Genomic DNA, 27,535 nt, shown 5'->3' on the forward strand with positions numbered 1-27,535 from the left:
TGGAGGAGGTGATTGGACACAGGATAATTTTCACAATGTCTATCAAAGTAAGTGTTCAATAAAAATGTCCACTTGTTTTTTATTACTATGTTGAAATGTTTTTCTTTTTGTACTTGAAAGTTGATAGCAAATTCTGCATTTATGCCAATTTCCAAGAAAGGAAATGATCACATTTGGCAGGTTGCTCAAACACAGTAGAGATAAGCTGTTGCTTTCTTCAATTCAGTGTTGGTTCTGTTTTGTTTTATACGGGTGTCAGGAAGAATGTGAGATTTTCTGAGACTAAATGCACAAAAGATTAGAGATATACTTTCCCACTACTTCTATAATGCCTTGTAAGATATCTCTTCTTCGCAAAAACTATATTTATTGAAACTAAAATTCATGGCTTGAAAGATCAATTGCATAAGAAACCATTGGCACTTTGAATATTTTCAAATATTATCTTCGAAGAATCTATTGTAACGGTAGAATTTCATGAAGTTCTGTCGCTATATAGCAGTAGATTCATAAAGACAAGCATGAGAGTATGAAAAGGATCATATAAGATGTAAGATATGAAATTCAAATTATATTAATACTTATTGCATGTGTTTAAAAGTGTGTTAGATACTAAACCCAATAAAAAAATACATATAAATTGAGATTTACTCTCATGTTTCTTTTATTACTATTAATGAAGTTCAATAATGTTACGAGATATTTTATTTTGTGCAATCTAAAAGGTCTGAGAAAGGTTTAAGAAGGCCTATTCTCCTTAGTAAGCCAGTTTATTTCCTTTTTGAGAAACACTACCTGGAGGAATTTCTGGCAAAATGGCCACTGAGGCTTCTAGCCTCAAACATGGACATGCTGGATAAGACATACCCAAGTTTTAAATGCATGGCTTAGCTGAAAATTATTTTATAAAGAGTGCCTCCAGGTTTCAGAAAGGAAGGGGGGTTGAAAGGCAGCAACACATGCTCTTTGGATGTTCTTGGAATGGGTGACTATCTCCCACCCATGCTTCTTTGCAGAGACGCTTCCATTAGGGTGATGCTTTTGTCTTCACTCATCATTCAACTCCTTCTCAGGAGATGTCTGTACAGCCATGTGTCACTTAACAACAATGTTCTGAGATACAGATTGTATTAGGGGATTGTGTCATTATGCAGACATTATAGAGTGTACTGACACTAACCTAGATGGTATAGCCTACTGCGCACCTAAGCTATAGGGCACAGCCAAGCCTATTTTTCCTAAGCTACAAACCTGTGCAGTACGTTCCTGCACTGCTTACTGTGGGCAATGGTAACACAGTAGTATTTGTGTATCTAAACATAGAAAGGGTACAGTAGGGTAGCGCCTGTGGCTCAAGGAGTAAGGTGCCAGTCCCATATGCTTGGAGGTGGCGGGTTCAAACCCAGCCCCGGCCAAAAACCACAAAAAAAAAAAAAGAAAGGGTACAGTAAAAATATGGTCTTATAATCTTAGAGGATCACTGTCCTGTGTGTAGTAGGCACAGTCCTTTGATGATAGAAATGTTATGCGGTGCATGACTGCACTAGATGAGTCTAGGAGGACTACTGGATCAACTCCTGGCTGTTCTTTTCAGCACCTGTCCACTTGTAGAAAATATACATTCTTGTCTTCCCTAGGTTATGTAGTAAATTCAAGAAGGCAGGTTCTGCCAGCAGGATCTACCATTTTCCAGTGCTGTCTGGTAAGTTTTATAAAGGCAGGTTTGGTTATTCTATTGCCAAAACTCCAAACAGTAATAAAATGAAATACAAATTCATTGTCTGACTTTATCACCTACCTCTAATCTGATTCAGAATGCAAATGGGCAAGAGAAGAGTATTATATTTAGGGTTTGCAAAAATTCTAATCAACAGCTGTAAGGTCTAGGTGTTGAAGTTTAAAAAATTTGTTAAGTGAATATAGCACAATATTAACATATTGATATAAGATGGTGGGTTCAGAAATGTTTTATTATTCTCTATACTTTTCAGTGTATTTTAGACATTCATAATTTAAAAAATAAAAATTCTAGAAAGTTATACTATAATTTCCTTAAAAATAGCAAATGAGAAAAACACTATTCTGGAATGCTATAAAAGATGAATGAATGAATATTCACAAATGCCTAACTTTGCACAGAGAACACTCATGGATTACCTGTTGAACAGTGTTGTTTTCTTTTTTTTAATTTGGAGAACTAAAAGTATATAGGAGTCACCTTTATTCACAGGGGATATGTTCCAGGACCCCAAGTAGGTATCTGAAACCACGGAGACTATCTAACCCTATTATTATGTTTTTTCCTATACCTACACACTTACGATAAAGTTTAATTTATAAATTAGGCACAATAAGTGATTAATAGCAATAACTAATAATAAAATAGTACAATGCCTAAATAAACTAGGGGCTTATTTGAACACAAGCACCGCAGTATCTGTCACAACAGTGGGTCTGATAACTGAGGTGGCTCCTGAGTGTCAGAAAGACAAGGACTGCATCCAGCCTGGAGTCACTGGACAAATGATTCATGTCTAGGGTAGCATAAGATTTCATCACACTACTCAGAGTGATGCAAAATTTAAAACTTATGTATTGTTTACTTTTGGAATTTTCCATCGAATATTTTCAGGCTTTAGTTGAAGGAAAGTAACTGAAACTGCCAAAAGCAAAACCAGTGATAAGGGGAGACAACTGTATCTGTTCTTATTTACTAGTAAAAGCTACTATGCACCAAGCAGCCGAGAAATGAACGAAATACAGAATACAACTGGGTAAAGGTCTGAAGTTCTCCCTTTCCCTAGGGATACTTTGCACAATACAGAACTTATTCTGTGTGTGGATTCCCAAGATAGCATGCATGGTCAAGAGACCTGGGTTCTAGTCACTTTAGGAACCAGACTAATTTCTTTAACAACCTCTTCACAATGATAATAAAGATGGTAATACCTATCTCAAGGATTTGTGGAGACAATTAAGCAGATAATACAAACAAAAGCACTCAAAAAAAAAAGTGAAAATGAACACTCAATAGGCATTTCTAAATACTGCAGCAGAGCTGATTGTAATGTTTCAATTGCCATCCAAATCAGTTTCGTTCTATTCATTCACCTTGTACAGTGTTATGTGTTATGTCAGCAGAGAAACAAAACGGGGTGAGAAGCTGTTGGCCTCCAAAGCTTATGAAATAACTTAGAACAGTCAGTTCGTAATAGTGTAAGATTGTTGAGTTTTTTTTATGAACCAGAAACTATATTAAGTGTTTTAATTTAATTCACACAATGCCATTATGAAATCAGTTCTATTATCATCTCTAACTAGGTTTTACAGGAAGAAACTGAGGTTTAGAGAAGTGAAGTAACTTGCCCAAGGTCACATAAGGAGGTCAAAGGCTACGCCATGGGAATTTGGAGTCAGTGTGGAGCTCCAGAGACCACTTTCTCATATTTAAGTCACCTATTACCTATTAAGGATGTGGAATCTACTCCATGAAGTGGTGGGTAACTTCTAACAAACACTGTTATATTTGGAAAGGTCCTCATTTCTAAAAGACTTTCAATGAACTGTTGTAGCCTTCAAACTATAAAATTTCATGCTGAAAAGGATTTGGATACCATCTTTTTTTTTTTTTTTTAAACAGTTTCACTTTGTCTTCCTCTGTAGAGTGCCTGCTGTCGGAGCTCACAGCAACTTCAAACACTTGGGCTCGAGTGATTTTCTTGTGTCAGCCTCCCAAGTAGCTGAGACTATAGGCACCCACCACAGTACCCTGGTATTTTTTTTTTATTTTTTTTATTTTTTGCAGTATTTGGCCAGGGCTGGGTTTGGACCCACCACCTCTTAAAGTAAGGCACTATATGGGGCCAGTGCCTTACTCCTTTGAGCCACAGGCGCCGCCCCATCCTGGTATTTTGGTATTTATTGGCTGTAGGGTCTCACCCTTGGTCAGGCTGGTCTCGAACTCCTGAGCTCAGGCAACCCACCCGCCTCAGTCTCCCAGAATGCTGGGTGTGAGCCACTGCGCCCAGCCCGGGGATAGCATCTTTAATTTATTCTTTTATTTACTTACATGCTTATGTACTCACTCATTTGACAAATATTATTAATGATAAATATTTGAGTACATTAACAGATAAAAGAATGCATTAAAAGCAATAAGGCAGGGCTTTTTCAGCATGAAATATAAAGATTTTGTGGCCACAACAGCTTTTGTAGAGTACATTACTAGCAGTTGTAAATTCTGATCCTTAATCAGTACTCCATGTGACCATAGGAACACAATCAACTAGAAAACTTATTAGGTACCTGTCATGTGCTATCTATGGCTGGGGGAATTGAGGCACCAGGATACTTTGGATAATAACTTTGTTATTTAGTCAAACCATGTTGTCACTGATCCATGAAGAATGAAGGTACACATTTAGTCTATGTAAACAAAGCAAGAATATTCTATGTTCTTGTTCAGGTGTTAGAAAGGGTGAGGTTATCGTTTTGCCTAGTTTCTATGTCATATATTAAATTATAACAAATTGGCAGATCAGAATGCTAGGTCTGTTTGAATCCTGGAAGGGATGGGAGAATAAAGTCATCATCCTCCACCTTCCTTCCAGTAATGGGATTCCAGAGACAGGCTGGATGTATTGCGTTACCAAGTCTTTTCCGCTTCCCGGACTAATCTGCACGGGTGATCCGAGGTCAGCACCAGGACATCTTAGCCCCAAAGTCTAGAGTTTCACTCAGGCCAGGATCCCCAGACTACAGAACTGCACTCTCGTGTTAATCAACATAAATACCAGTGCCTCTTTTCTGCACACCTGGAATCCTCAAACTCGAGACCACCACTTGAAACTTGGCACAAACTTCAGACCACCACTCTAAAGAAAGGATTCTAGATGTACAGAACAAAATGAAGGAATGAAGACTGTGCTCTGGATGTCTTCCCAGCAGCCTTAATTTAGGCCACTTCCACCTGGGAAAAGCTCTCATTCAGGTCCCCTCTACTCGTCATCCCACTAGGGTTGTGAGTCCGTAGCACAGAGCAGATTTGTCTGGAAGTTTGAAAACCTTACAACGACATCTCCTTTCTTCAAACCCCAAACCATTTCTACTCCCCACGCAGCTGGAATCTGTTCTGTTCTTTCTGTCTGGACTGCCCACCCTAGCAGGAGTCAACATCACTGTTCCTCTGAGGACTCAGTGGCCTTCTAACATCTCCCTGCTGGACCCCACTCCCCACACTCAGACAGACAGACCTGTATTAAAACCCTTGAAACTTTCCAATGGCTTCATAGTCCATCAAATACAATCAAATTCCTGGTCTACAAAGTCCTGCCTCCACCTGTCTACCCCTCCCCGGCCCTGGCTGTTTTCTCAGCCTCACTCATCCTCACCTCCAGCTATCACCGTGCAGCACGCTTTCAGCAGATCTCCACTCCTAGAAGTCCCTCCTTTTTACCCTGTTATCTCAGCCACTCCCCCACCCAGGCTGTTTTCCTGGCCTCAGGAGCCCTCCCCACCCACTTCACCCATCCTATTCACCCTTTGGCTATCAGCTTGAACACTCCTTCCACAGTCTTCTCCCCTAGAAGCTCCTTTTTTTCCTTGTTATCTCAGCCCTTTTTTTCTTGTATAAAAATTATTGCTGCCTATAAGTGGACCAGCGGTACCTCAGTGGGGGCAGGAGAAAAATAATAAATAGTAAGAGTAAATAAATAAATGCGTATTGCTTTCCAGCACTAATCTTAGTCTGTAATTAACTGAGCATCTGTCTTCTCCATCAGAGCTTAAGCTGAACAGCAAGGACTTGTCTCTCCTACTCACCACTGTCTCCAAGTCACCAGTACATACTTAATAAGCCTGGAAATACCTTTTGAGCAAATTATCATAAGAATCTTTTTAGGTTGGTGCCTGTAGCTCAAGCAGCTAAGGCAGTAGCCACATACACCAGAGCTTGCAGGTTTGAATCCAGCCTGAGCCTGCCATACAACAATGACAACTACAATCAAAAATTAGCTAGGCATTGTGGTGGGGGCCTGCAGTCCCAGCTACTTGGGAGGCTGAGGCAAAAGAAGCGCTCAAGCCCAAGAGTTTGGAGGTTGCTGTGAGCTGTAATGGTACAGCACTCTACCCAGGGTGACAGCTTGTCTCAAAAAAAAAAAAAAAAAAAGAATCTTTTTAGGTACATATATATGTGTGTGTATACACACACATACCTTTCAGGCATATCTACACCTTTTGAGGTACATATATACTTTTTTAGGGACATATATGTATCAAACAAACTATATATCCATAACAGGTATATGTTTAAAAACATCAAAGTAACATGCCCTTGGAGATTTAAAAAAAAAGCAAATCTTACAAAGTTCAAATGCAGGTCTTTCTAATCCTAGTCATTCCTCATAACAAGCTAAATACAGGCAAGTATTTGGAGATTTAAAAATACCTTCTTTCCCTTGAGTAATTTGAAGGTGGACTAATTGTATTTTCCAAAATGGCTACAACAAAACAGCGTATTTTCCAAATGGCTACAACAATACAGCGTATCTCTTATTTGACTTAATCTCTTACGATATTACTTGTAACACTCTTCCCACTAATGGGTAGGATTACTTGTAACACTCTTCCCACTAATGGGTAGGGTCTGTGTCTCCTCACCTTGAAGTGAGGCTGGTCTCTGACTACAGCAGAAGTGATATTCTGTGACTTCTAAGACTAGGTCATAAAAGATGATCCAGCCTTCCTGTTTTTCCTGGAACTCTCTCTCTCAGAATCTAGACACCATGACAGGAGGAAGCACACAGCTTGTGAAGGAGGATGTCTTCGAGGGGATCCAAAGTCCTGGCCCACAGCCCCACTGTGCTCCCCACCTGCAGTTGGGACCAACTTGCCAGCTGCAGAAGGAAGCCACTTTGAAAGTGGATCCTCCAGCCCACAGTCTTCAAACCCTGCTGAGCTGCTCCAGCTAACACCGCCAGGAGCAGAGATGCCGCTTCTACTGAGCCCAGGCTAAATTACAGATCCGCTAGCAAAATAAATAATTTGTTCTTTCAAGTGGTTTATTACACAGCAACAGATAGCATATATCCTATCTGTCTTTCAAAAGAAGGAAAAATATAAATGAAGAAACGAAATTATAAAAGAAAAAAATCGTATTAATGGTTACCTTTAGGTTTTTGAACGCACATGTGTGTGTCTTGTGTCTAATACACCTATCATTTGTATTAGAATCGAGAAAAAATATTATTGTCAACTTTCCTTGTATAAAATAAATGTGAGTTTGGGACTAAAAGTCTGGATTATTATTATTGTGGTTTAAAAAATGCATCTTCTCTTTACAGAATTGTATTCTTACATTTGTAAAATATTTTTCACTTTGAGTACTTTCAAATTGTACCTTCACTGTTCATGAGTTCTTAATTTGAATTCATGCTCAAAATTCAGTCAACATTGACTGCTTAGTATTTAGCTTTGGGGAGAATACTTGGTTTCTGCTCCTCTTTAGAATACATGACTTGTTTTCTTTTAAAAGATTCAGTTCTTATAGAAAGTTTTATGGGTCTTTTATATTCAAGAATTTTTCCTGAATACAGACCTAGACATCTGTTTGTTTGTTTTTTCCCCATTCATCCATTCATTTCTTTTCAGGGAATGTTATTTTAAACCACCAAACTCAAATATTTCTTTAGCTCAAAATTTTCTTGTTCTGTTGCTTTCATTTTTGCTTATGCTTTCTCCGTCCCATTTCCTTCTCTGGATTTCTACTTTGCATGGGTTAAATCACCCAGATTAGAACTGATTTCTTATCTTTTTCTTTCATTATTTTAATATAATCATATTTTTCCCCTTCTCGTGACTGTCAACTCTCATTCTGGGTGAAATATCCTCTTAAATCATATTAAGAACAAAATTGAATATATATAAAATATTCATTCTTTATGATAAGTAACTATTTTAATGCAATTTAGGAGAAAAAGATAGGCAGTGCAGGAAATCCAAGATGACGGGAGAAATATTTGACAACACAGTGTGCACACTGAGATCTGAGAACTGGAATATCATTTTAGCCCCCAGTATTAATTATTGAATGTTATCAGTCTTGGCTCTAGCTTCTAACATTTATTCATAAAGAAGATGAGACATAAGAAGAGGTTTTTTTTTTTTAGAGCAACAGGAAAAGCTGGAAGCAGACCTAGTGTGCACTCATGAAGATATTACAGGACATCCTTACAAAGAAACACAACATAGTTATTTCTGATGATCCATTTATTGACCTGAAAGAGTTTGCCAGATATAATTAGTGATAAAAGAGCAAATTCATAAACATTATATTCAAAATTATCCTTTTTTATAAGAACATAATGTACCTGTTATGTAGAGAAAATAGAATGATGATACGGCACACATTGATAGTTCTATCGAAGATGCGTTATTGTGTGATTTTTATTTTCTACTTACATTCATCCATATTATCTCATCTTTTTGTACAATGACTAGGCTTTTCTGGTGCTATTGAAAAAGAAAAAAGAAGGGCCCATGTTTTTTTTTTAAGTGGTAATTTGTGTCTTAATGACTTTCTGGTAGCAGGCTGGAGAGGATTGTGATGTTTTTATTTGTAAGTTAAATTGGTAAGTGAATTCAATGCAGTCTGCCGTCAGTAGAGGGCGCAGAAGAGAGACGGAAGAAAGTGAGCAGGAAAAAGCTGGTTGCTGGTTGAAAGGTTTCATAACACTTAAAGGTTATTTTGATTTCCTTTTTGCTCATTTATCCAAGAAAATTTCTAACAGATCATAGAAGCATAATTTCAGTTTGACTATCACTTACATTGCAGAATGTTTGGCGTTATGTTACATGGGGAATCAAAACACGTACTTGTAGTGAGTAAAGGAGACTAAAAATAATTGAGTGCCTATTTGATGCCAGACACTGACAGACACTTCATATCTTTTTATACTGCGGTATGTAAAGTTTATTTTGGTAATTTTAATCAGACTTTGCAAATGAATTAATACTGTAGTATGTAAAATTTATTTTGGTAATTTTAATCAGACTTTGCAAATTGAGATGGATTTTTTTTTTTTTAGAATACGAAATGATTTACTGAGGTTAATATTTGGTGGGTACAATGTGGATTGCTTTGAGTAATGGATGCCCTGAAGATCCTGACCTCACCACAATGCAATACACCAAGATAGCAAATAAATAATAAATGGATAAGAAAAGGTTAATCGGCTACAAAAAAAATTCAAAAATGTGTCTCAGAAAAACAGCAAAATTGGGGTGGTGCCTGTGGTTTAACGGAGTAGGGCGCTAGCCCCATATACCTGTGGTGGGTTCAAACCCAGCCCCAGCCAAAAACTGTAAAAAAAAAAAAAAAAAAAATTGCAGAATACATTAAAAATATTTTCCAAGAGAATGCACTTTACCGAATAATATGGGAAATTCACTCAAGTCTGATATAGTTAACAGTAATGTATTGTACATTTAAAATTTCGTTAAATAGATTTCTTTCATGTTAAGTGTTCTGACCACAATAATCCGGACATGGATATATATTCTTCTATAGATAAATAATTTGTAGTAACTAACCCTTAATTTATTTACTGATACCTGAGAAATACTCAAAGAATTTGTTTTATCTGGTATTCTTCCCCAATAACTTCATGGTCAAAGAATAACAATAGATACCCTAGTCAGGGGTCCTCAAACTACAACTCGCGGGCCACATCAGGCAGTGTGATTGATTGTATTTGTTCACATTTTGTTTTTTTACTTCAAAATAAGATATGTGCAGTGTGCATAGGAATTTGTTCATAGTTTTTTTTTTTAAACTATAGTCCGGCCCTCCGATGGTCTGAGGGACAGTGAACTGGCCCCCTGTTTAAAAAGTTTGAGGACCCCTGCTAGATAATCAACACTGAAACCCTTCATGAGCTCTTCAGGTAAACTAACAAACAGGTACATCTGGGCTGTGAGAGCTGCAAAATTCCTTCATAGAAACATTTTAGTAGTTAATGAGAGGTACAAATTTTCTCAGTGTTTTTTTTTTTTTTTTTTTTACAAATAAATTCAGGTAATCTGCATGATAAAAAAATATTTTAAAGTCAGAAAAAAAATTGGTGGGAACACAACTATGGTGCATTTTACAAGGGTACATGTTAAATTTACTAAGTGTAGAGTATAAATGTCTTAACACAATAACTAAGAAAATGCGGTTATCAAAATAACCAGTTTGATGAAAATATTTCAAATCTTGCATTAATGTGCACACTATGATTTAATAAAAATAAAAGAAAAAAGTCAGAAAAAATTGGAACTGATTATTTTCAAATTGTATCAGAAAACATTTAATTGTCTTTTGAGGTAAAACAAAAATTTTTTTTATTTTACTGTGTCTTTTTTTCTTCAGAATTAGCAATTTTTTATCATTTTATCATCTTCGCTGCAGGTCTACTTTTTTTTTCTTTTATTAAGTCATATATACATAGATCATGAATACATTTATGCCTGTGTGGGATTCCGTGTGTTGATTCTTTATACAAATCGGAGTGCTTACATCCAACCAACCAATCAACACAGCTTTTACCTCATTCACTTAATCATTGCGTTAAGACATTTGTGTTCTATACTTGATAGATTTGACTTGAACCCTTGCAATATGTTCTGTAGGTGTGGTCCCACTGTTCACCCTCCCTCCATCAAACCACTGCCCTCCCCTCCCATCTCCCTCCCCTTCTCTCCTTCATCCTGGGCTATAGTTGTGATTCATAGTTCATAAGTGTGAGTGATTATCAAAACAAATTTTTTTAAAGTACAAAAAATCAAAACCTGTTCAACACTCTAAATTTGTCCTACTGGAAAAATAGATCCAACTATTTTAAAAACAACATCTATTACCTCTTTCAGATGAAACATTCCCAAGTCCTGTACTAAAGGGAACTTCTTATTTTAAGGTTTAAGAGGGGATCAAGAAGTATAAGAAAGGTTAGAAAATAAAAATTAGTAGTGATGTACTAAAAAAAAAAAAACCCCAAAAGATTCAGATTAGCTTTTTAAGATGGTTAGAAACTGCAAAGAAAATAGTAATAAGTGAATCACTTACGCTCTTTAGTCTTCCCAAGAAGAGAGCTAGATTAGATCATTTCCAAGCCCCTGGCATCCCTGAAAGTATATGTCTGAGGCTTTATGACTTATTCATATTGCATTTTACAATTTGCAAGTGCTTTTGCAGTCTACATGTTGAGGCATGAAACGGTTAATGAGAAAGCCCTGGCCAGCTGCAGCTGGGGGGTGGGGAGGATGGTGGCTCCCACTCCTTCCTAGGAGGAGAAGCAGAGTCCACATTTCCATGCAGCAGGGGTCCTCTCAGTTGAACTCAATCTGGAAAGGATCTGAGGGAGGGAACACTGCACACAAATCAGCCTACCGAGGCGCTGGGTAACACAGAGGCACCAGTGATGCAATGCCCAGAGTGTAAAAGGAAGTCATAAAATAGGAAGGGAGAGAGGGGAGGGGAGAGGGAGAGAGAGAGATAGAAGGAGAGAGAGAGACAGAGGGACTCTTCTTGAAGTAATAAATAACAGGAACAGCATGGCACAGACCTTAGAGGAAATCACTGCCTTTACCCAAAGTGGGTGAGACTCCCTGCTAATATCGTGAATTCTGAGCAGTTGCAGATGCAAAACCTGCTAATTTTCTAACCTGATATTAAAGGTCAGCAAGTAAGGAAGTAGCCAGTTGTCAGCAGCACAAGGCAAAAAGAAACCAGAAGAAAGCGCAAAGAATGGTATTGGCAGCCCTTCCGAGGACACAGAAAATCAGGCCTAGAGCAGGGAAGACTCCCTTGGCCTTTACCAGGAGGCAGGACTGTTTGCCCATTAGGACACTCAGAGTGTATAATGCCTCATTATGCTGAAGATAATGGTTCAGTAATTATGTCGGTTCTATTCCATACCGGAGGTTCTTATGTTTATAATGTTCTGCATTAAAAAAAAATCCTCTAGATACTGTTATAGAGGAATTATATTGTTTGGAAGACCCTGAACTTTCGATGTTATCCAAACTTTGTGCCCAGAGATTCAAACCTGAAGCTCAGTGTTGCCTGCAACGGGCTTCTTCCTGCACTTTACATTTTCACACACCCGCTCCCACTCCACCCACAGAACATCCCGTAGAAGCAAGGCTGGTGTTATTGCCCCCTTCTTCCAAATGAAAGAAATGGAGACTTCAGAGATTTTAGGCAGGAGAGCCAAACAAGATTGGCTAGGGTTTTGACACCTAAAACTCCGATAAGGTTTTCCTCCAGGGCTGTATAAGACAGGCCCAGCCGCGTGTCAGGTGCTATGCTTCAGCACAGGAGACACGAATTAAAAATTATAAATGTATAAAGTTTGTACACTGCTGCCTTTTGGGAAGTTCTCAGTCTTTTAAATTACAGGAGATAAGCAAACATCTATTTTCCACACTGTTTGGTAAGAGGTATGATATATTTGAGCACAGAGCAGTGTTCTCAATTGGGGACAAGTCCTCCCCATCCTCCAGGGCGATGTGGCAATGCCTGAAGACATTTTCGGATGTCACAGCTAGATGGGAATGGGAGATGTTGCTGCTAGCACATACTGGGTGGAGGCTACCGATGCTGTTAAACTTTCTGCTTTGAACAGGACAGCCTACACACACACACGCACACACACACCCCATTATCTAGCCCAAAATGTCGCAAGCACCCAGGTTGAGATACTGTGGCATAAAGCATTATGGGAACACAGAGGCAGACAGCTCCAGCTACTTAGTCTGAAAATAGAGGAGGACTCACAAGGGAAGGTTTCTAGAAGTAGTAAGAGAGGCTGGAGGTAAGTCATAAAAAGATGAATAGACAACATCTTCAATATCGAAGAATAGGAACCAACAAAGCTTAGGGGACATGAAATAGTGTGCTGTGATTTGTAATTTGATCCAAAGCTGGAGCTGAGGCTGAAAAGGAAGGGAGAGGCCAGCTCATGGGAAGCTAAAAGTCTAGACCTCAGATGAAGAGGAACTTTGGATGGGTTTTAACCAGGAAAGTGGTATAGTCAGGCTCACAAATGTGACAGCCTGCTGTGTCAGTGTCAAGCAGAGGACCTCAAACATCATCTGTGATGCAGAATAAAAAAGTGACCCTAAACTTTCAATGTTATACAGGCTTTGTATAACATAAGTTCATAAGATACAAAAATGCAGATTCCTTCCAACAACACACACACATACCCCAAATACCCTGTCCTCATAATGCAGCAGGTCTGGGGTGGAGCCTGGAAACGGGGATGTTTTGCAATCACCCTGTGTGATTCTGACGCAGGTAGTCAAAATCCTCACATAGCTGACAGCGGTAAGATTGTAATCGTACTAAAAAGGAAATAAGAGGAGGTTGGGAAGCAAGGCATATGGAGAGTTATCCTTTTCTCTGCTCTAATGGGGGATCTTAACTGGGTATGTGTGTGAGGGACCCACTGTGCTGATGGAGGTCACAGGACAGTGCAGCTGTTCCTTTCTGGAGTCTGCAGGCTGGGCTGGGAGGGGAAGCTCTGAGGAAATGCCCGCTCCCTGTGAGAGAGCACACACTCGGCAGCCTGGGACAGCCAACTGCTCCAGCAAAACCTGTCAAAGTCCTCTGTCCAAAAGACTTGTCTGTCCAGCAGTACCTGGTTCCTGTTACCAGAGAGGGTCACCCTTGGGCTTTCCCACCAGTCTTCCCTAAAGTTGGCTGCCTCTGTGTCCTGTCACATAAAACCGTGAACCCAGGTCTCGGACTTACGTCACATTAGTCACAGCAGGGCGAGGCACCACGAATGTGAGTTCTGGCCACGCTGCCTCACTTGCAAATTCAGTCGGCTGTTTACTGTGTAAGGAGCAAGAGAGGACCTGGGTGTGCAAATCCTGCAAACCTAGAATTTCTGGTCAGAACCGAAGAAAAACCTTTGTGTCACAGTTCCTCAATCAGCTGCCTGTGACTCTCTTTACAGGGAAACAGAGAAATATCCGAGAGGTCAATGGCTTTACTGACAGACACTGTGCTGGAGAATTTTTTTATTTTTTAAAGAGGTTTCCTAGGTCCTGGTAGCTTGGGTAGCTATGTCCCCAGGTTGTCTTGTCTCCATTCTCTGATAGTCTGAGCTCAAATAGAATTTTTAAGGAACAGATGAAAAAAATAATAAAATGTCTATCAATGGAATCTTGAAATCTAACAGATGAGACTCTCAGAAGTTAAATGACTTGCCCAAGGTCACAAAGAGGAAAGAAGATTTAAGAACAAGTTTCTTGACTTTTAATTCAGAACTATTTTCATTGCACAACAAGCATGGAGAGTCAGAAATGTTAACTTTATTGTGAAAGTGAGCTACAACCTGACACTATGACCCTAGCAAGAAATGATCAAATTCTACACACACTGTAAAGAAAGTTCTCCAGACTGAATTTAACTTAGAAAGTAAATAGCAAAAATAAATGAAAGGAAGGAGGTTCCCCTGAGACCATTGAGTCCATCACAGTAGCAGTCATCCAGGTTCACTGACTGGTTGCAGGTGCCGGGCAGTTCGAGGTGAACTTGTGCCCTTTCCTGCCCTGATGGAAGAAACACGGAGTTCTCTGTGGCCATGCATTCTTGGGGGATCCTCTCTGTGGTCATGCACTCTTGGGGGGTGGTTGGCTTTACCAAGTTTTACATTGCTTTTATCAAGACCATAATGCCTGTTTCCTGTATAGTTTAAGTAAACAAGAAGGAGACAAGCAAAGTACTGTCCCCTTGCAAAACGAGACTTTAAACATTTTATCTTAAAGAAAGAGAGTAAAAGACCTGTTCTCTGCATTGTTCCATAAGATAAGTTAATAAGATGAACAGTTCTATTTTGAACTCTGTTCATCTGGGCAAATTGTTCTGTTTCCCACTACTCACACATGTTGTACACATCAAAGACTTTTTAAGTGGATAAAAAATGCTTCCAAAAGGCTTTGTGAGCTGGTTCTATTCTCAATCGATGTACCACTACAGAGGTACTGTGGGAAGGGGATGACATGTTTGTTTGTTTGTTTTTTTCTGGCAAAATAATCATTTCCAAACCCAAGAGATTATTTGGGGATAAGTATATTCTCCTATAAGATACAGAAAATGTGCATGTCCTCTGGACACGGAAGGAATATTCCACGGGGATTAGGAGGATACCCCTTGGTATTAGTCCAAGGCACCACCATTTCCACGTGTAATTGAATAATTATTATGATTATTATTTATTTAGGAATTATAACTTATCAATATTATTAGAACAAATAATTGACATAGCAATAAATATCTACATACCTTGCAATAATCCATTTAAGTAATTAGTTTTCAAGTTTACATCTGATTTCAATGTGGAGTCATTTTATTTATTCGTCTATTTATTTGGCAACAACTTTTTTTTTTTTTAGAGACAGACTCTCACTTTGTCGCCCTCAATAGAGTACTGTGGAGTCACAGCTCACAGCAACCTCCAGATCTTGGTCTTAGGTGATTCTCTTGCCTCAGCCTCCTGAGTAATTGGGACTACAGGCGCCCAGCACAATGCCCGGCTATTTTTTGTTGCAGTTTGGCTGGAACTGGGTTTGATCCCGCCACCTTCGGTATATGGGGCTGGTGCCATACTTGCCACAGGTGCTGCCTGGCAACAACTTTCTAAGCATGCTCAATTGCTGATCCTATCTTGAGGAACTTATGGGAGATTTCCCAGTCAACGTGATCACGGTAAACCAACATAAAGGCTGGCTTCCGTTGCATGAGGGCCAAAATGGGACATTTCTCAAGAAACCCACAGTAGGTTTGCATTGAAAGCACTAACTCATGAAGCAACATAAAATTGGGAAAAAAAAAAAAAGATAAAAAAAAAAAATTGGTAAGGCAAAAGCTGAATCTTCACATGTGAAGTAGGGATAATAGAACATTCTATATATACCCTTCCACATGAGTAGTACCTTGGAGTCATGATCAATAGAACATTTTTCTCACCAGAAAACATCTATGGAGTGCTTTTTTTTTTTTTTAATGCCTGACATTGTACAAGGAGAATTGGAAAGCTATGTTCTTGTTCTTAAAGAATTTAAAATTGAACATAATCAATATATTTTCTGGATATAGCCCCAGTAAAGTCTCAACTTGGAATTCTTAAAATGTGCATTTTCTTGTTGTATGTAAAAAGTTAGGAACCTCAAATCCTGTATGTATTGTGTAGTATACATGTGTCAGCAATTCCGAGTGTGCGCATGTGTGTATGGAATGAAGTGAATTGTATAGTTATTCATAATTTTAGTGGAAAATTCATGTGTAAGCCCATCACGGTGTTATTTGACAATTCAGACAAATGCATCATAAATTAGTGGTCAGGTAGCATTTGCCTCACTACTGCAGAGGTGAAAAGCTGCACTAACAAAATTAGGGCATAGCCCTCACCCACACTTGCTCCTCATCCTGGAATCTCTATTTCTGCTGACAGTATCCCCAAGCTATTCATTCCTTAGGCTTTAAAACATTGCAAACTTCTCTCCCTTCATAACGTTTCCCACTTGAAGTTCATTGCCAAGTTTTGCTAATTCTAGTCGTCCTGGTGACTTCCTGCCAGTCCACATTTCCCAAGATCAGGTGCCCAATGCCTCTCACCTGTACAATCACAGAGGCTTCCCAGCTGTTGTCTCAGCCTCATCTTCCCTCTTCCCATACTGACTTTCCCCAGGACATCCCCACAGTAACACCAGGCTCCTGTTTACAACAAACAAAGCTGACTTTGCCATCCTGTCCAAACCACATTGCTCTCAAAATAACGTCCAAACTCAACCAGAGGCATAAAAATGACCATACACTATTTCTAGTCTTATTTTGACTGTTCTCTGCTTGCCCCATAATGTCTAAAATTCAGCCCAACAGGTTACTCAATGTTCTCTATCGAAGTCTTACACTTTTCAAATATAGGCTGTGCCCTCCACCTAGAATCACAATCTCTATGTCAAATGCCTGTCTGCCTTGAAGATTCTAATCGCTGTGCCCCACCCCACACTCATCCCTAGGTCAGAACCAATTTCACCTTCCCTGGGTCTCCCATCTCCCACAGCAGTTTGTTATTACCTCTAGTAGAAAGATCACTCATACTGGGGTCCCAGGGGCTTCTCTGTTCTGTACTGTAAGCGCCCTGAGGGCAGAGACCATGCACTGTTTTGTACCTGCTTATTAGAGCATTTAGCAAGTTCCCAGCACCCAAGAGCAGTACAGTAAACATCAGTGCAACTGAGATGCTCCTAGAGGAGAAGTACCTGGATTTGAAACCTGGCTCTGCCACTTTCCCTAGAAGTAGATCCTGGGTAATTTCTTAACACTGTTGAGTTTTGGTGTCTTCTTCAGCAAAATTCAAGTACAAATACCCAAAAGACAGTCTGTGTTCCTATAATCCTAGCACTCTGGGAGCCCGAGGCTGGTGGATTGCCTGAGCTCACAGGTTCAAGACCAACCTGAACAAGAGCAAGACCCCATCTCTAAAAAATAGCCAGGACTATGGTCCCAGCTACTCAGCAAGTGGAGGCAAGAGGATCACTTGAACCCAAGAGTTTGAGGTTGCTGTGAGCTATGGTGTCACAGCACTCTATCCAGGGTGACAGAGTGAGATTCTCTCTCTCTGTCTCAAAAAAAAAAAAAGGCAGTCTGTGTTATGGGAAGCACATATTAGATGCTGGACAAGCCTTTATATTCTCACGCATCTTTCCTCTTCAGACTGAGTGCATTGGGCAGGTCCGCTCAGGAGGGAGGAGCCCAGGTCTGGAGTTAAACCTGGCCGTTCCGCCAGACTCCGAGCTGCCATTCATTTTCTTTTCTTTTCTTTTTTTTTTAGGCCCACTCCACTATGGCCCTCAGTGGAGTGCAGTGACATCACAGCTCACAGCAACCTCCAGCTCTTGGGCTTAGGCGATTCTTTTGCCTCAAGCCTTCTGAGTAGCTGGGACTACAGGCGCTCACCACAACACCCAGCTATTTTTTGTTGCAGTTTGGCCAGATCGGGTTTGAACCCACCACCCTTGGTATATGGGGCCAGCGCCCTACCCACTGAGCCACAGGCTCAGCCCCTGAGCTGCCATTTCATTCTCTGCAAAATAGAGACAAGAAAGACTACTTGCTGTAAACATGTGCTCGATGCTTCTCTAATCCAGGCATGGAACTTGAAGTCTACTGATCTGTATTTTTAACCATCTGAGGGAGGGCCAGCGCTGAGGGGCCCATCCTGAGATGGACATTGTAAGACCAGTGCTGCACAGCTGAGAGAAAGCTACTTGGATCAGAGGGTGTATTCCCGTCTATGAATATGGAACAGAGAAAAGCTAGCTGACCCTTACAGGGATGCCATAGATTATTTAGTTTTTAAGAGACTTTAACATGTTGAAGGGTGGTTTCAAATCTCCAGCACCCGATTGATGTCAAAGTCTAGAAATTGTATGTTGGTTGGAGTGGATTGGGGTCACACAATCTTTATATAAATCATTGTACAGCCAGGACAAGTGACATTTATCACCAGAGCCTAGGGGGAGATTGTTTCTGTAAATAGGCACAGAAGGGCTCCGTGGTATCGGGAATAAGGAGGAATGGCAAAGGGGTGAGGTCGTTGTGATCTCTTCTTTTCTCTTCCCCTGAAAAAAGCAATTATGTTGGGTTTCCTACAAGCCCCAGAAAACACGGCCCATAGCTCACTAGGGGCGGCTGGCCCTGGGAGTGTGCACTTGGTAAAGCATCAGCCCAATATGCTATAAATCTCCACCTTTGGGCTTCCTTACCTTCAGCCTCCCAAGAATAATGTATGTAATGAAGAACTGTGCAAAATACGTGATTATAAACCAGGATCACAGGAGTTTTAGCATGTATTCTGATTTTGATACAAGGAAATTAATTCTTCTCATCTGAGATCAAATTCATTTAACTGAAATGAGAGATGATTTATGCATCTCTCTCTAAAGTCCCACTGTGTCATTTGATTTTAGCAATCCTGTTTTCTCTTGTTTATGTGATCTTTCATAGTTAGAACAAAATGGGGTGAGGGAATGGACACTGTCACGTTCATTTTTTTTTTTTTTTTTTTGGAGACAGAGTCTCACTCTGTCACCCTGGACAGAATGCTGTGGCATCATCATAGCTCACAGCAACCTCAAACTCTTGGGCTCAAGCCATTCTCTTGCCTCAGTCTCCTGAGCAACTGGGACTATGGGCACCAGCCACAACATCCAGCTAGTTTTCCTATTTTTAGTAGAGATGGGGTCTCGCTCTTGTTCAGGCTGGTCTCGAACTCATGAGCTCAGGTGATCCACCCACCTCAGCTTCCCAGAGTGTGACTTTCAGCTAAAAGATGTGTGTTTTCCTTTCATTTTCCATATGGACTTTATGAAGTTCCCATACTAGGAAACTGACGAGCAAAGAGTAAAATATATTTTTATATCTAAGCCACACTCATTATTCCTCCTGGTACATTAGATCTATTTAATGTTCTAGACCTCAAAGAAACGTGTCTTGGAGAAGGAGAAGAAAAAAAACATGACCTGTTATCCAAAATGAATGCACAAGCACAGATCACTTTCCAAAATGTCCATGATTTCAGAACATAAGTGCAGACACACCCTTAAAAGAAGCATTAGAAAGGCGAAAACCTGGCCAGCTTCCTGCATCTCACTGAATCCAGTGAGTGAGTGATGGCCGAGAACAAAGGCGTGCTGTGATTGGACGGAGGGCAGGGAGGAACTGGCATCTTCAGGGCTCTCGGAAATTAGCCAACTCAACCACACCAAGCAAAAGCAAACTGAAAGCCAACAGGGGCAAGGAATCTAATGCACATGGTGCGGGGTGGGTGTGGGGGGTCTTCCCTACAAAACACAAAGCTCATGTGTTCCCAAAGGAGAAAGCTCCAGGTTGTCAACAGCAGATACTCAACGCCAAAATCCCAACATAAAACATCATCCCCCCTTTTTTTTTTCCAACTGAGAGCCTGAACCTTCAGCTTCTACTTCAGAGAACTGGACAAATGTTACCCTCCCCTAAGTAACTTTGTGACTTGTAAAATTTTTCAAATGTGGGAGGCATTCTTTCTGGAACAGTAAGTATCCCTAGCTCTGATGTTTATGGTGCTTTGGGTGGAAGGTCACCTCAGAGGTGTGATTTACTGGTATATCATCCTTTCCGTGGTGCCTGGACATCCTGATGAAGGACTGTGAGAAGGCCAGTCTCCTGACTTTAGGGGACAGTGTCTACACAGACACCAAAAGCCCTTTCATTACTAACACTTTCCTTCCTTGCCCTCCTTTTACTACCTGCATGGAACGGTGGAGGTTTATGGTCCTGTTTCATACACAAACACTTTCCAAGCTCCACACCACCTTAAGAAGTATGGGACAAAGATGACAAATGCTTTCCTGTAGCTTCACAGTATTATAGAAGGACAGCATCAGAAGGGAGGCTTTGGATAGAGCAAACCTTGAAAATGAATGAAAGAGAGAAACAAAGGAAGACATTCTTTTCAAACATAACCCCCTTAAAAAAAAAATGCCTGAATTACATTCTTAGAGAGGAAAACATGAAGTCAAACGCAACAGCGATGAAGGGATTTCCTCTCACCAAATTGTCTCCGGTCCCTTAATGATGTTTCAGCCTCGCCGTGTACTTTGTTTACGGTCCCTAGATTGGTGATTTGCATCCCTCTCTCTGGGTGGCTGGCGTTGGGGGCCGGCTGCTATCTCAGTCTGGCTCTGGCTGGGGAAGGTAAGAATTTTTGCCTTGTTCTTTGAAAGATCTAGGAGGGAAATGTTGAATGCCAGTGAGGATTTGAGGTGGGAGGCATAGATATATAATAATTCGTATATTGAAAGCTTTCAGAAAAGTTCACCAAACTTAAAGGAGTTTAAGTAAAGCACATGGCTTTAGGAAAATCTAGACGAGATTTCTTCTCCCCTCTGAAAAGACTTGCAGAAATCAGGCTGGTTGCATTGTGGATGGAATTTTGCATTTGAGGCCAGGTGCCCATGAAGGGATCCCCAGGGGTGTCTGCTAGCTTACAGGCATACAGTGTGGGGAGGAATAGATACTCAAAGGCATCAAGCCTAGATCACTAGCAATTCTCTTTGGATTTCAGTTTGAAGTCAGTTACAGCTGCATGTGTCCGTAGCTATAATAATGGGTATCTTCAGATAGAATTTTCACCCTATCTCAAAACATTATACATCTTCAGATTTACCAGTACAGATTATCAGTTGTCTGCTTAGTGTCTGGGGATGTGTATGTGTGTATCTAGGCAGAGGCACATACCCTGTGAAGGAGAATTAGGGTGAGTGAGTCACCTGAGGTCTGACAAGGCTGAAGAAAACTTTGCTGTTTATTAGAAGGACAGACCTGCCCATGTGCTCAGTATCTCATTATAGATCCAGCCAAGGACTCAACATGAAAAAAGGTGCCTCTGACGTCTCCCAAGGGGTAACAGCTGATAATGATTTTCAACAGAATAAGGTGGTACTCAGCTTTGGTGAGATAATTGACCTAATTTGGGGGGGAAAGTGGCCTCTTCTAGAGAGGAAGTCCAAGGCCAGAGTTCACAGGTGGAAAGACTGCTCTTTTCGGGAGCTTCTCAAGAACCCCAGTTATGGAGCCAGAGGCCCCCAATTCCCTCTTCTTGGGGCAGGTTTAGCAAGTTCTGAGATGCCCCAGTTCTGAGTATTCCTGATCTTCAACACCAAGTGATAGCACTCCTCCTGCGTGATGGCTCTGCACCCTCAGGTGCCACATTTTAAGACCTAGGCAGTGCTTTTTTACTTTTTTTTCTTATCTCATGACACACTTGAACCTCTAGTTACACTTCAGCGCACAACATTATATTGATCAAAAAAATAAGAGAGAGAAAAGGAGTATATTTACTGTACTTTGAATTTCTTTCAAAAATAATTTAATTAATGATCTTTTAAAATTTTTCATGGCACATCTAAGATCCTTTCATGGCACACCAGTATGCCGTAGCACAGAAGTTCAAGATCTCTTTCTTTCTTTCTTTTTTTTTTTTTGTAGAGACAGAGTCTCACTTTATGGCCCTTGGCAGAGTGCCGTGGCCTCACACAGCTCACAGCAACCTCCAACTCCTGGGCTTAAGCAATTCTCTTGCCTCAGCCTCCCAAGTAGCTGGGACTACAGGCGCCTGCCACAACGCCCCGCTAAGCACAGAAGTTCAAAATCACTGGCCTAGAGGCTGGTGGCCCAGACCCTCCAGGTACTTGCACAGGCTGGGCTCCCCTACCTCAGCCAGGCTTGTTTTGTGGAATGAAGAAGTCTTATCTCTAGCTTTCATTCTAGACAAAAAAGGACTTCTGGTCCCTCTCCTTTTGTGACAGGATCACTGTGGTGCTGTCACTAGATGAGGCTGAAAGAATGTGCAATCCTGAAATGGAAGCAAAATGTCTAAGAACATCCAGGTCCTTTGGCGGCAGTTCAAGATATCTAACAGTCGGAAAGAAGGAAAACAAATCTCTTCCAAGATTTAATTTGGACTTGCAGAATCACTGTTCATTAAAAGGAGTTATTAACACTTGCACAGATTAAAAGATGGGGATGGATAACTTTTAGTTACAAAAGTATAGGACAAGCTTATAACAATCTCCCAGTATTCTTTTTTTTCCTCAAAAAGAAAACCTGGGGCTTCATCTATTTCAAGTACTTTAACATTTCAAATAGCTTGTCTGTAAGAAAGCATATTGATGTGGGAAATAGACTTTTTATTGTTTGAGAGTATGATGTGTTCATGTTGTACATGTTTGAATGTTTAAAATCCCTTGCTTCTTAATGTGGGCCATGGAACAGCAGCCCCGGGGTAGGTACGGAGCTGACTGAATGAGAATCTCCAGTTAACAAGCTCCCTGAGTGATTTATGTCTCCATTACAGACTAGGATTCAAACTACAGATGGGTTTCTTTCTTACTGTGCAACTTTTGTCAAATTACTTAACCTCTCTGAGCCTCTGTTTATTTATAAACTAGTGAGAATGAATGTTTAATGTGTGGCATTTCTTAACATTGTGCTATCCCCAGAGTAGGCAAATGGCAGTGATGATGATGATGACGGCTTTGGCATTATCCAAGTTACTTCCCAACCTCTTAGCATGAGCAGTAAGCAATCCTGTTAAAATTAAGATGACTGGTTTTCCCCCAGTAACCAAAAACATTTTCATCTCCCATTCTCATTCCTAAAATGAGAATCCATCAAACGAGGGATTTTTAAGTGTCAGATGACCATCACACACATTCCAGGGAAAACCCAGGAATATGCATTTTTGCTGGCTTAGAGGCTAAGTTCAGCTGCCCAAGAACTACACAGCTGTTCCTACTGCCCTAGAGTGTCTGTCCCTTCGGCTGGGCCTGGGCTGACTCTGGGCTTTTCTTATAAAAATGCCTGATGGACGAGAGGAAGATCTGGAGGTTGGCTGGGGAAAAAATGAGTCATTCCGATTCACAAAGCTGTCTGCTTAGTAAATGCTGCAGGAGAAATAAAAGTAAAAAGCAGCTCCTGTCTCTAGAGACTCTATAGAAATGATTTGGACTTATCATGTCACTGAGTGGAGCTGGGGGAAGCCAAAATCTGCTGGCAAGGAAAAAAAAATGTCAGGGAGGGGCAAGCCAGAGGGGGAGGGAATAAAAAGAGAGAGGGAGGGAAAGACAAGCGTCATTCAGGAACAGAGGTAGCCTGAGAGAACAGCCAGCTCTGGATCCCAAACCAAACCATGTAGTATTTCAACAACTTTTCTTTTCCCCTCAAGGAGATCCCTGACCTGTCATTTTATTGCCAGCCAGGCGGTTACAGGCTCTTTCCCAGAAGTTGAAGCAAGAAGCTCGTGTGGCTGTGTCTTCTCTTCCAAGTCAAGTGGTTTCCCTGGAATGGATTGCAACTCTGCGAGGTACGTGCAGTTGTCTGGGGGTTGTTCTTCATTTTCAGGTTAGCTCAATCATAGCTTTGGGGGGAAGATTTTCTTTTAAACATAATCTCCACTATCCTTTAACTAGCTTAGCTAGTATTTAGGGTATCACTGGGCAACAGTGATTAATTTGTTTGGTGATTAAAAATGACCTGCAAAGGAGGTAGCTCTCATATTTAGTTCTGTGGCTCAAGGAGTGAGTGATATTTTAACCTCTCAGGGTGGGGAAGAAGCAGTGAGGCTTGATTTAGGGTTGAATTTGTTTTCAGTAGATGCTTAATATAGTCAAACAATGAATCTCATTGAGATGGCCTCAAGTATCTTTTGGTAACTGCAACTACTCTGCTGTTCTGGAGGATGGAAGACAGTGACTTCACAAGCCTGAGCAGCAGACAAGATTTTCCACCGATTTCCCCTAGACAGCATTGCAACCAGATGTATTCGATCGAAAGTCCTATGTTTGATCCTGAAATTTTTCAGGTTCAAAATGTTTATAGAGGGGCATGGTGGCAAGTTTTATACACAGGCGCCTAGAGAAAAATGAATTTGTAAAATTTCACTGAAAGCCTAGCATGCTTATTTGTGTAGGCATGTCATAGGATACATAATATCACAATTCCGTGTTGAGTTTAGTAGAACGGGTATGAATTGATGGCTAACTGCCGTCAATTGATGGATTTTTATGTTTAACATGACCAAGCACATCAGTTGATTTTATGTGTAACACGAGAAAGCACAGAGTTATATCCTAGGAAGCTGTTGAATTCTTTTCCCCTTATTTTTCTCTTTTCCTAATGGATTGGAGGAGATTGCCGCATTGCAGATCACAAATCTTCACCTCCCTGTGAATGAATTCTTTGCTGGACTGACTGCCCACAATGAGGGAACAAAAAGTCCCCAGGGCACAGGGTGCACTGTGTGTGGTAATAACACATACACAGGTTGATGGTCAGTTGATGGAGAAGAACATCACTTGCTGCTGGCTACTTGTCTCGACATTGATTTTGTGGGCAGCGGGTGGGTGATAGCTTGGAAAGAATGCATGTTATGTCTGGCAAAACCAGCGGAGTCTAAGTTATTGTGAGTTGTGGAACTAACTGTGTGAAATATTGTTTATCACATAGTCTCTTCTTAAAATGAGGCTGTCCTTGGATTAGGATTTGGGCCTTTCTGTGTTTTTTAGGGGGAAAGAGAAGCAATAGACAAAGCTTGTAAAACATTTTTGTAGATCAGAGGGTGAATTAAACACTGTTAAGTGCTTCCTGCTTTTTATGTATTCCCTTTCTTTATGTTCATCTGCTTCATCTTTCTTGCTTTTTTGACTCAATGCAAAGAGAATGCAAGCAACTAGGGAAAAGGTCTAGGTGATTTTTAAATGCATCCATGCCTCCTGGAAAGGAGGTGCTACCTCAATCTGTCTTTGTTTTTAATTTCTGCTTGCAGGGTTTATTCTGAGAGCTTTAGCTGACACCTCTTGTTTCCTCTGCAGCTTCCACCCTGGTGAGACTCTCCAGATCTAAGCCTGCAAACCCAGCGAGGAAGAAGCACCATTGTAAAAATGACCGAAGAGCCCATAAAAGAAATCCTGGGAGCCCCAAAGTCTCCCATGCCAGTGACGACAGAGAAGACCCCCAAGAGCGAAGCTGGGGTCCCCACGGTGCCGCTGGTCAGTGAGATCCAGCTGATGGCCGCCACGGGGGGTGCTGAGCTCTCCTGCTACCGCTGCATCATCCCCTTCGCCCTGGTGGTCTTCATCGCCGGCGTTGTGGTCACTGCGGTGGCTTATAGCTTCAATTCCCACGGCTCCGTCATCTCCAACTTTGGCCTGATTGTTCTGTCATCTGGACTTTTTTTGTTAGCCTCCAGTGCCTTGTGCTGGAAGGTGAGACAAAGGAGCAAGAAAGCCAAGAGACGGGAGAGTCAGACAGCGCTTGTGGCGAATCAGAGAAGCTTGTTTGCTTGAGACTGAATGAGACCAAATAGGCTATGTGGCCGGAAAACCTGCTCTGACTTTGTCAGCCAATTCATCTAGAACCATCTTGGGAGAGAACTGACTTGGTATTGGAGCAGACTAGAAGAATGGGGGGTGAGGAGGGGGTAGAGGGATTTCTCCTTTGAGAGAAATGACTCAAGTCTTCTTTAATGACAAACTTAACCCTAAGGGCTGTTTCTAAGACTGAAAAATCAACTTTCTCTTTATGTTAAATATTTTGGGGGGTCATGGCAGGTGCACAGCATTAGACAGCATTTGGCTCACCCTGGAAAGTAGCCAAGAAAAAATGAGAAAATAATAAGATAGTCCTGGCACACCAGACACCTGCCTCCGAAAGAAATAACCCAACCTCTTAAGAAGTTGTATCATAATGTGTTTTGCCAACTTCTATGAAATTCTGTGATAATGTGTTTTTCAGTAAGTTAATTTTCCAACATCTCTTTTTGTTTTTCACTTTCAGTAACTCATCACTGGTGGTACTTTATCTTGAAGAATAAACTAATATTTTGTATGCTTTAACATGGGACAGTTTTAGGTCATTGTAATTCTGTTTCAGACATAAAAAAAATGAGAAGTAAAAGTTGTAGCTAACAGATGACGTTGGGGGTTAAATATTAAAATAATCCAATATGGCACTTTCGATGATTTTTATATAAAAGTTAAATGTACATTTAATTCAAAATAATAAATAGTCATTGCTGCTGAAATTTCTTACATGGTTGTTTCTGTTGTCGTTGTTTCTATTGCCGTTCCACGTGGCCCATTTGTCCCTTGTCTCATGTGTAAGTTCTCAGCTATATCTCTCACAAGTGGACAGGATGCTTCTGAACTTTACTGGAAGATTTTTTATTTTTATCACTTTTTTATTACTTCTGAAGAATCATATTAATTATCTTTACTATGTTCTAAAAAATTTCTTGCCATCATAATTAGAAAATCAGTGCCTAGGGTCAGGAATCCTATAATATGCCATTAAATATGTATTTACATTTGTTTTGAATTAGTCATTTATTATTTGCTTAACACATGTTTCTAAGAACCAGCTATATGCCAAACATTCTCAGGCTGCTTAGTTAGTTCTCATATAATGCAAATAAGGTTACTGCTTGAATTCTTCTGTGGACACTGAGCTATTCCATAGCTAGGACTCTACCCCAGGACTCCAAGCAAAAATCTTCGTCCTCCATGTAGTTCAAACCAGAGCATGCAGACAGGCATGAAGCCTTTCTTAAGACTTAGAAAAGAAAACAAAACAAGCCTAGCGTAGCACTTTCATTGAAAGGTGTTTTATCTAGGAATTTAATTAAACCTTCTGAGGCTTACTACCTCCTGGTGCTCATGTGGCTTTGGTAAGTGGAAACACCTTAACGATTTGGAGGTCAAATGGTGCCCTGGGCAGATCAACATTCCTTGTAACCAAATGCAAGCAAGTGTAGGGGGCTGTGCTCATTTCCAGGGGAGTGAGTCTGTGCTTTGACACGCCTTGTTTCTGCTCCAAGATACTCAAAGGCTCCCATTGTTTTGTGAAGAAATTTCTCAGGCAAGGTTCAAGGTTCTCCAGTCGGATCCA

At 40.6% G+C, this 27,535-nt stretch overlaps 1 protein-coding gene across 2 annotated transcripts; it reads left to right on the top strand.

Annotated features, from left to right (window-relative positions):
- The first annotated feature begins 22,149 nt into the window (after positions 1-22,149).
- TMEM100 (transmembrane protein 100) lies at positions 22,150-26,679 on the top strand. Of its 2 annotated transcripts, XM_053569302.1 has the most exons (3): positions 22,150-22,277; positions 23,817-23,954; positions 25,462-26,679. In XM_053569302.1, the coding sequence occupies exon 3, from the start codon at positions 25,531-25,533 to the stop codon at positions 25,933-25,935; it is 405 nt and encodes a 134-aa protein (XP_053425277.1). In that variant the 5' UTR covers positions 22,150-22,277; positions 23,817-23,954; positions 25,462-25,530; the 3' UTR covers positions 25,936-26,679. The 2 variants fall into 2 exon arrangements, with proteins under 2 accessions (XP_053425277.1, XP_053425276.1); XM_053569301.1 differs by lacking the exon at positions 22,150-22,277 and having other exon boundaries at positions 23,721-23,954.
- The last annotated feature ends 856 nt before the right edge of the window (positions 26,680-27,535 follow it).

This window comes from Nycticebus coucang, chromosome 18, assembly GCF_027406575.1.
Source record: "Nycticebus coucang isolate mNycCou1 chromosome 18, mNycCou1.pri, whole genome shotgun sequence".
Classification (NCBI taxonomy): domain Eukaryota; kingdom Metazoa; phylum Chordata; class Mammalia; order Primates; family Lorisidae; genus Nycticebus; species Nycticebus coucang.